This window comes from Borostomias antarcticus (genome assembly GCF_949987555.1).
Source record: "Borostomias antarcticus genome assembly, chromosome: 3".
Classification (NCBI taxonomy): Eukaryota; Metazoa; Chordata; class Actinopteri; order Stomiiformes; family Stomiidae; genus Borostomias; species Borostomias antarcticus.
In genome coordinates, this window is record NC_140236.1 from 35943693 (window position 1) to 35953692 (window position 10000).

Sequence of the window (10000 nt, forward strand, 5' to 3'; positions counted from 1 at the left end):
CCCTTTACATGCAGTAACCCCCTGGGCTTATAATAATAATAGATACAGTGAGTTTAGGATTCAGTATGTTCACAAAGCGTAAATAAGCTTTACACACAATTACTGGCGGTCAGACTAGCATAAGTAAGTTCAGCAGGGAGCCGCTGTGTGTCCATGCGAGCATCACTGAACACATTAGGGGATTAGGTGCATTTTGAAAGTGTTCGGTCGAGGGAAGGCAGAGGGGAGACACTCAGTCTGACCCCAAAGGCTGCAGCCAAGAGATCTAATCAGGTAGAGTGTAACAGTATCTCCCAGCTGTGTGTGTGTGTGAGGGTGGAAGACTGTTGAATCCCCTTCTCGGATAGCAGAGGCCTCCCTATGTGGATTTCCCCTGGCTAGCACGCTGTAGCCTAGTTCATACTGTATAAGACAAGCTATGGCTCGTGGCTCACAGTTCTTCTTGAGTTGAGAGAGTGCTTGTTTTGTCGATCGACACGATCACGGCTCTTCTCTGTCCTGGCCCCGCAGTGGTGGAACGAACTGCCCACTAATGCAGGACAGCAGAGTCGCTGCCCATCTTTCGTCGCAGGCTCAAAACTCATCTCGTCAAGAAGTACTACAACAATCCCCCCTACTAAGCACTTATTGTATGTCATTGTATTGTATTGGACTGTATTTTAGATTGCTATTCTTGCACTTTGCCTTCAGCACTAGATATGTTCTTAGTCACTTGTTTTAGAAAGAAGATGCACTTGTGAGTTCTGGCAAGTAGTAGTACATTGGCTTTTCCTACGTTAAATGCAATTATTGTTAGTCGCTTCGGATAAAAGTGTCTGCTAAATGACTGTAATGTAATGTTTAGGGCCAGCGGGGCGATAGATAGTAGCATTATCATTTAGTAGCTACTGTATTTACTCATATCTACTGAGGTGAGTGAGCTGGGTAAACGGGTGGTGTCGGACCCGGTCCTGGCTCAACCCTGGCTTCCTCCGTGGCTTCTCCAGCAGGGGGTGATCGTGGCGGGGGGCGAGGAGTATCTCATCGAGCCTCTGGTCCCGCCCGAGAACCTCACCAGGGCGGAGAGGGGGGAGGGGCAACCCCACGTGGTCTACAAGAGGTCGTCTCTCCGCCATCAGTACATGGACCAGTCCTGCGGAGTCATCGGTGAGCAGACGGTCCTCTTTTTAACAACGCAGCGCATCTACGAAAACAACCACGGCTACTAGGGGCGGCTGTAGCTCAGTTGGTAGAGCGGGTCGTTCAGTGATCGAAGGGTCAGTGGTTCGAATCCCAGCTCTGACTGTCCACATGTCGAAGTGTCCTTGAGCAAGACACCTAACCCCAAATTGCTCCCAATGAGCAGGTTAGCACCTTGCATGGCAGCTACCGCCATTGGTGTGTGAATGTGTGTGTGAATGGGTGAATGAGAGGCCATTGTAAAGCGCTTTGAGTGCCACTAAGGTGGAAAAGCGCTATATAAGTGCAGTCCATTTACCGTCGTGGGCCCCGGTTCCTCTTTCCAGCTCGGTTGAACCCTTCCTCGCTCTTTCCCGTAGACGAGAAGCCAGGGAAAGGCGTGGCCTGGTGGCAGCGGACCCTGAAGACCCCGCCCCATCGCAGCCAGCTGCCACTCAAGCGCTCAGTGAGCCGCGAGCGCTACGTGGAGACGCTTGTGGTGGCCGACAAGATGATGGTGGGATACCACGGCCGCCGCGACATCGAACAGTACATCCTGGCCGTCATGAATATTGTAAGTTTCACATCGATTTAACCGAAAAGGGGGGAAATACGCGCACACTCGGATACGTTTCAGCTGCTTTTAATGCACATATGTAGCAGACAATGAACGGACGCATTTCAGCCCTCCGGCTTCTAAACGCTGACGAAGGCCCCTGACGAAGGCCCCTGGCGAAGGCCCCTGGCGAAGGCCCCTGACGAAGGCCCCTGGCGAAGGCCCCTGGCGAAGGCCCCTGACGAAGGCCCCTGATGAAGGCCGGGGGGCTGAAACGCGTCGGTTCATTGGTTGCTGTATACGTGCATTAAAAGCAGCTGAAACGTATCCGAGAGTGCGGATTTACCCCCTTTTTGTTCAATGTACGCTCTAGAATCTGCACCCGCTATAAAAGTTTCACATCGAGTCAAATAGATGGTTTAAAACTAGGCCAGGGTATGACAGCTGGACTGTGGTCTTGAGCATTGCTTGAAGAAGCCTATGAGCTCCCCTGGATCACTGGGGTTGTTTTTGCTCTGCTTTTACATGTGTGAATGATTCTGATATCACTGCTGTAGCAGATAGTTGAGGTCATATCAGGTGTAGCCTACCTGTAGCACTATTTCTTTCAAAAGAAGATCACTTCACACTCTGTCAATCAGACGTCTACACCCACTCACACACACGTCTGGAATGTATGTAATGAACGGTTGGACTTTTACTGTTCCAGGAGGTCGCCTCCTCCCCATCCTGTTAGAAAAATCCCAAACTAAAAATCAACACTCTCCGGTCTAGAACTTCAATGCAAAGCTGCCAAATGACTGTGGTCAGTAATGAACGTCCTTGTGGGGTTAAGTACGAGTTCTGCCGCGTCAGCTCTTTTTAAGACTGGTCTTTTCTTGTTTCCCTGGAGGTCAGGTTGCCAAACTGTTCCAGGATTCTAGCCTGGGGAACGCAGTCAACATCGTGGTGACCCGCCTTATCCTGCTCATGGAGGACCAGGTACTCACTCTCTCTCTCTCTCTCTCTCCCTCTCTTTCTTTCTCTCTCTCTCTCTCTCTCTCTCTCTCTCTCTCCCTCTCTTTCTTTCTCTCTCTCTCTCTCTCTCTCACTCCCTCTCTCTCTCTCTCTCTCTCTCTCTCTCACTCCCTCTCTCCCCCCCCTCTCTCTCTCTCCCTCTCTTTCTCTCTCTCTCTCACTCCCTCTCTCTCTCTCTCACTCCCTCTCTCTCACTCCCTCTCTCTCCCCCTCTCTCTCTCTCTCTCTCACTCCCTCTCTCTCCCCCTCTCTCTCTCTCACTCTCTCTCTCTCTCTCTCACTCCCTCTCTCTCCCCCTCTCTCTCTCTCTCTCTCTCCCCCTCTCTCTCTCTCCCTCTCTCTCAATCAATCAATCAATCAAAGCTTTATTTGTATAGCGCATTTCATACCCAGAGGCAACACAATGCGCTTTACAGAGAACAAGGGAGGTGGGCATACGACCCACTCTCTACATATTCCAGAGGGAAGCAAAAAAACAGTAATCACCCGGGGGCCAGATAAGTGAGCTGTAAAAATTCTTCCCTGACCCCTCTCAACAAGGCGATCGAGCAAGCTCCTGGGGTATGTTTGTCTACCGGCTAAGAACATTTATAAAGCAATAAATAACATTAAATTACATTTTCAGAGTAAGAGAGGCTAATAACATCATAGGAGAGACATGGCAAACACTGGTGTATGTCTGTGTGTGCATGAATGTGCCTCTCTCTCTCTCTCTCCCTCTCTCTCTCCCTCTCTCTCTCTCTCACTCCCTCTCTCACTCCCTCTCTCTCTCTCTCTCAACTGGAGGATTCTGCAGCCCGCCGCTGCCCCTTGCTTCCTAATCCCTCTCTCTCTCTCCCCCCCTCTCTCTCTCCCCCTCTCCCTCTCTCTCTCCCCCCCCTCTCTCTCTCTCCTATGTCTGTACGGAGCGTCCCTCCACGCCAGCATCTATGAGATCCTTGTTTGTGTCAAATTATTGGCTTAAGTGTCCTTCCTCGCCGGCTCCCAGCGGGGTCGGAGGGCCTGTAAGCGGAGCCGCCCTGCGGGGTCGGAGGGGTGGCCCTGCCCTGCCCTGCCCTGCCCGCCAGCCCGCTCCCATGACTGCACTTGTTGTTGCCGCCCGGTGACCCATTAGGCCACTGCTGTGACGCACATCTGGGGCCCCCCGAAAAAGAGCGTGTATGAAAATAAAAAGGCACTAAAAAGTGAAGTGGAGGCAGGCAGACAGTCTCTCTCTCTCTCTCTCTCTCTCTCTCTCTCTCTCTCTCTCTCTCTCTCTCTCTCTCTCTGTGGCTCTCTGTTCTACCCACCTGCTTCCCGCGGAGACGGTTAGCCGTCGACCGCGGTCCGACCGAGGGACAGGTTAGGGTTACGCTCTGTCATAACGGTGACCTAATAAGGCACATATACATATGATGACTCAAGCAGTATGAGGAGCTTCCTGGTGTGGCTTCCATAGTGGTCCATTATGGACTTTTATGATTCATACCAGACTCGCTCAAAACGAGCCCTGTAATTAGGACATGCAGAGAATAGGTCATTTGACAGAATATAGAAATGAATAAATAAATGCCGTGGTCATTCGTTACTTTTAGTATTATTATTCTTGCTGTTGAGTCTTGTTGAGGTTGGGCCGGACCCAGCGTCGGTCTCACAGGGCGGGCATGGAAACGGGGGCCCCCGGAAAACAAGACGGGGCGCACGGGCAGCAGGTGAAGGACAGTGGGATGAGACAATGAGCAGTTATGTCACCGTGAGCATTCCTGTGTTAGGAGGCCTTGCCAGCAGCAGACAGGAGAGCGTTTCCCTTCCCTCTGCCAAGGCTGGTAATGGGAGAGCAAGGGGAGAGAGAGAGAGAGAGAGAGGGGGAGAGAGAGAGAGAGAGAGAGAGAGAGGAAGTCCTCCCTGGCAGTGTCTTAGATCAGAGAGCTGTATTGTCCAGAGTCCTGGTGGACACAGCTCACTGCTATTATTGGGTTGGATCATGACATTAACATCCTGTGCGCCTAGATCTTCACGTGATGTGATGTCGGTGTCGCCTCTTCTCTCTCTCCCCCGCCAGCCCACCCTGGAGATCAACCACCACGCAGGGAAGTCCTTGGACAGCTTCTGCAAGTGGCAGAAATCCATCCAGGACCGCAACGGCAATGGGAACGCCATCCCGGACAACGGCATCGCCCACCACGACACGGCCGTGCTCATCACCAGGTCAGCCCCTCCGACGCTAGAGGAACCTCCAAACATACCTCGCCTCAACGCGGGCGCCGCCGGCGTGCCTTCCGGGGTTCCGGGGTCTGAGTTGTACCGGTGAACGCTCCCGTGGCGCGTGGTGCCGAGCGAGTGGAGTCCCCGGCTCTCTCTGCCCTCGGCGGCCCCTCCCCCCTGGCGGTCTCTGGTTGCCGCCAGGCCTGCTTGTGTCTGCTTGTGTCTGGTCCTGTCCGGGGTGACGAAACCTGCTCTTCCCAGCTGAGCATTTTGTGTGAGAGCGGGAGAGAGAGAGAGAGAGAGAGAGAGAGAGAGATGGAAGGAGAGAAAACGAGAGAGAGAAGGAATCAGAGCACAGCTGCCTTGAATCGGACAGCTGTGAGCCATGCCAAGGCAGCAGTGCAGTCTTAGGGCTGGTGAGGCTCAGTATTTGGGGAGGAAAATAGCAACGAGAGTGGAAAGACACCACAGAGGTCCTCGCGCTGCCAAACACACAGACCCTGTTCCTGGTTCCTGCTAGTGGCTGCTGGTACCGGTTCTCTGAGAGTCATATGGCTTGGGGACTGTGAGAACGGCGTCTTTACATGCTGGCCTTTATCAAATGGGAATGGAAACTACACCACAGTGACCATCCTCGATTTCCTGCTATTGTTCTTAAGAACATTATCTGTTTGTTTTTTTAATCAGGCTTGTCGGTCTACTGTGTGTGTGTGTGTGTGTGTGTGTGTGTGTGTGGTGTGTGTGTGTGTGTGTGTGTGTGTGTGTGTGTGTGTGTGTGTGTGTGTGTGTGTGTGTGTGTGTGTGTGTGTGTGTGTGTGTGTGTGTGTGTGTGTGTGTGTGTGGTACTCTGGTAAATGGTTGGTTTGTTTTCCAGGTATGACATCTGCATCTACAAGAACAAGCCCTGTGGAACCCTAGGTAGGACCTGTGGTTAACTCCATCCACCCCACACACACACGCGCGCACACACACACACATACTGTACACACACACACACACACACACACTGGCCACTTGTAAGGGATGTTTTGGGCCTCAGTGTGAGGCTATATTTAACCTAGGTCCATGGAGGGGGTGGGGTCAGGAAACTGCCCTAATTTTCACTTACTGCCCTCCCTACACCCCCCCTGCCCTCCCTACACCCCCCACTGCCCTCCCTACACCCCCCTCTGCCCTCCCTACACCCCGTACTGCCCTCCCTACACCCCCCCTGCCCTCCCTACACCCCCTCTGCCCTCCCTACACCCCGTACTGCCCTCCCTACACCCCCCCCCTGCCCTCCCTACACCCCCCCACTACCCTCCCTACACCCCCCCCCTGCCCTCCCTACACCCCCCCCCTGCCCTCCCTACACCCCCCCACTACCCTCCCTACACCCCCCCCCTGCCCTCCCTACACCCCCCTGCCCTCCCTACACCCCCCCACTACCCTCCCTACACCCCCCCTGCCCTCCCTACACCCCCCCCTGCCCTCCCTACACCCCCCCTGCCCTCCCTACACCCCCCCTGCCCTCCCTACACCCCCCACTGCCCTCCCTACACACCGTACTGCCCTCCCTACACCCCCCCCCTGCCCTCCCTACACCCCCCCACTACCCTCCCTACACCCCCCCTGCCCTCCCTACACCCCCCACTGCCCTCCCTACACACCGTACTGACATCTCTGGATGTCCACTGTCTCTAAATAACACACAGATTCAGCATTTTACCTGTATATAAAAAGCTCTTTGAGCATCTGGAAAAACGCTATATAAATACATCATCATCATCATGACGGACCTTATAGATGCTTGTTGCTGCTAGCTGCTGTGGGCGGAGTGGTCACATGGGTGTGGTGTGTGTTCCTGCGCCAGGCCTGGCTCCCGTGGGGGGGATGTGTGAGCCGGAGAGGAGCTGCAGCATCAACGAGGACATCGGCCTGGCCACCGCCTTCACCATCGCCCACGAGATAGGACACACGTGAGGAGCCTAACCCTAACCCTAACCCTTCACCATCGCCCACGAGATAGGACACACGTGAGGAGCCTAACCCTAACCCTAACCCTTCACCATCGCCCACGAGATAGGACACACGTGAGGAGCCTAACCCTAACCCTAACCCTTCACCATCGCCCACGAGATAGGACACACGTGAGGAGCACGCTCCGTTAGAGCCTAACCCTAACCCTAACCCTTCATCCACGCAGGCCCAAGCCCTGGCCCTCTTCATCACCTCACCTTCATCACCTCACCTTCATCACACACCTTAGCGACGTTCAGTTATTATAACAGGGCCGTGCTGGAGAACGCACGCTGGCGTCTCCTCCATCCACTCTCATCCCTCCTACCCTGTTCCTGTCCTCGCCCCGCCCCCTACACCTGCCTCCGTCCACTCCTGATCCTAGCCCTGATCCTAGACTTGATCTTAGCCCTGATCCTAGCCCTGATCCTAGCCCTACTCCTAGCCCTACTCCTAGCCCTACTCCTAGCCCTGATCCTAGCCCTGATCCTAGCCCTACTCTTAGCCCTGATCCTAGCCCTGATCCTAGCCCTGATCCTAGCCCTGATCCTAACCCTACTCCTAGCCCTGATCCTAGCCCTGATCCTAGCCCTGATCCTAGCCCTGATCCTAGCCCTGATCTTACCCCTGATGCTACCCCTGCCCCATCCTGCGTTGGCCCCATGCAGCCCTGGCCGGTCTGACCGGATCAGCGCGCCGCGTCCGGCCAGAGGAGGCGAGGGTTTAGTCGATTGTTCTCAGATTAGAGCCGCACCAGGAGCGAGGCCTTACGTAACCACCTCCATGAGTCATTTCCATCAATTGAGAACGTGTTAATAGCTTTATATTTTCATTCGCTCGTGCGCTATTTATACACGCGAGTGGAACAAGTTACGAGTGCGCCGGTCCAGTGTATGATTCCGGGCCTACCTCAGCGTCTGGCAGCGGGCGCGGCCGCCCTACCTTCACCCTCGCACACTCTGCTACGCTCGCGGACCTGGCGTGAGTCTCCCAGCCGCTCCGCCTCGCCGCTACTCATGCGTGCGTATTTATCTTCATATATACGGCTGAGTGCAGTCGGACACACTCCAGCACACATGCCTGTCATTCTCCCGGCTCCCCCATCCCCTACTATGAAAGAGGATTCTGTTAGATCGGGGCCTGCACTTTTCCTCGGAAAGGCCCCGGGACTCGGTTATGATCTCTGAGAAGCCACTATTTGCGCAGAGTAATTGAGTGTGCCGTTCACCTACGTGTGCACGCGGGCGTGGGAGGTATTTTCACAGGTGGCAGATCCATTGGAGATTCCTACCCCGTAATGGCTAGTCCAGGTACCTTTGAACTAGATAGGCTGCTTTATGCCCTGGGGCTGTCTAGACGACACGGCTGGTCTTTTACTGTGTGTGTGTGCGTGTGTGTGTGTGTGAGTGTGCGCGTGCGCATGCATGCGTGTTTGAGAGAGAGAGAGAGAGAGAGAGAGAGAGAGAGTGGTAGGTAGGTAGGTAGGTTGGTTGGTTGGTTGGTAGGTAGATTGGTAGGGAGGTAGGTAGGTAGGTAGGTAGATATATAGGTAGGTAGGTAGGTAGGTAGGTAGGTAGATAGGTAGGTAGGTAGGTAGATAGGTAGGTAGGTAGGTAGGTAGGTAGGTAGGTAGGTAGGTAGGTAGGTAGGTAGGTAGATATATAGGTATATAGGTAGGTAGGTAGGTAGGTAGGTAGATATATAGGTAGGTAGGTAGGTAGATTGGTAGGGAGGTAGGTAGGTAGGTAGATATATAGGTAGGTAGGTAGGTAGGTAGGTAGGTAGGTAGGTAGGTAGGTAGGTAGGTAGGTAGATATATAGGTAGGTAGGTAGGTAGATAGGTAGGTAGGTAGGTAGATAGGTAGGGAGGTAGGTAGGTAGGTAGATATATAGGTAGGTAGGTAGGTAGGTAGGTAGATAGGTAGGTAGGTGGGTAGGTAGGTAGGTAGGTAGATAGGTAGGTAGGTAGGTAGATAGGTAGGTAGGTAGGTAGGTAGGTATAGGTAGGTAGGTAGGTAGGTAGGTAGGTAGATATATAGGTAGGTAGGTAGGTAGGTAGGTAGATAGGTAGGTAGGTGGGTAGGTAGGTAGGTAGATAGGTAGGTAGGTAGGTAGGTAGGTAGGTAGGTGGGTAGGTAGGTAGGTAGGTAGATAGATAGATAGGTAGGTAGGTAGGTAGGTAGGTAGGTACGTAGGTAGGTAGGAAGGTCTGTAGGTAGGTAGGTAGGTAGGTAGGTAGGTAGATAGATAGATAGGTAGGTAGGTAGGTAGGTAGGTAGGTACGTAGGTAGGTAGGAAGGTCTGTAGGTAGGTAGGTAGGTAGGTAGGTAGGTGGGTAGGTAGGTAGGTAGGTAGGTAGGTTGGTAGGTAGGTAGGTAGGTAGGTAGGTAGGTAGGTAGGTAGGTGGGTAGATAGGTTGGTAGGTCTGTAGGTAGGTAGGTAGGTAGGTAGGTAGATAGGTTGGTAGGTCTGTAGGTAGGTAGGTAGGTAGGTAGGTAGGTAGGTAGGTAGGTGGGTAGGTAGGTAGGTAGGTAGGTAGGTAGGTAGGTAGGTGGGTGGGTAGGTAGGTAGGTAGGTAGGTAGGTGGGTAGGTAGGTAGGTAGGTAGGTAGGTAGGTAGGTAGGTAGGTAGGTAGGTAGGTAGGTAGGTGGGTAGGTAGGTAGGTAGGTGGGTAGGTAGGTAGGTACAGTAGGTAGGTAGGTTGGTAGGTCTGTAGGTAGGTAGGTAGGTAGGTAGGTAGGTAGGTAGGTGGGTAGGTAGGTAGGTAGGTAGGTAGGTAGGTGGGTAGGTAGGTAGGTAGGTAGGTCTGTAGGTAGGTAGGTAGGTAGGTAGGTAGGTAGGTGGGTAGGTAGGTAGGTAGGTAGGTAGGTCTGTAGGTAGGTAGGTAGGTAGGTAGGTAGGTAGGTAGGTTGGTAGGTAGGTAGGTAGGTAGGTAGGTTGGTAGGTCTGTAGGTAGGTAGGTTGGTAGGTCTGTAGGTAGGTGGGTAGGTAGGTGGGTAGGTAGGTGGGTAGGTAGGTAGGTAGGTAGGTAGGTAGGTAGGTAGATAGGTAGGTAGGTTGGTAGGTCTGTAGGTAGGTAGGTAGGTA

General features: G+C 53.4%; 1 protein-coding gene across 1 annotated transcript in view; it reads left to right on the forward strand.

The window, feature by feature from the left end:
• The first annotated feature begins 1585 nt into the window (after nucleotides 1-1585).
• adamts10 (ADAM metallopeptidase with thrombospondin type 1 motif, 10) overlaps nucleotides 1586-10000 on the forward strand; it is a 33420-nt gene continuing 25005 nt past the window's right edge. Inside the window, 5 exon segments of the mRNA XM_084461630.1 lie at nucleotides 1586-1732; nucleotides 2612-2695; nucleotides 4773-4918; nucleotides 5790-5833; nucleotides 6768-6873. Coding sequence (XP_084317756.1) covers nucleotides 1670-1732; nucleotides 2612-2695; nucleotides 4773-4918; nucleotides 5790-5833; nucleotides 6768-6873 — 443 coding nt within the window. The 5' untranslated portion in view covers nucleotides 1586-1669.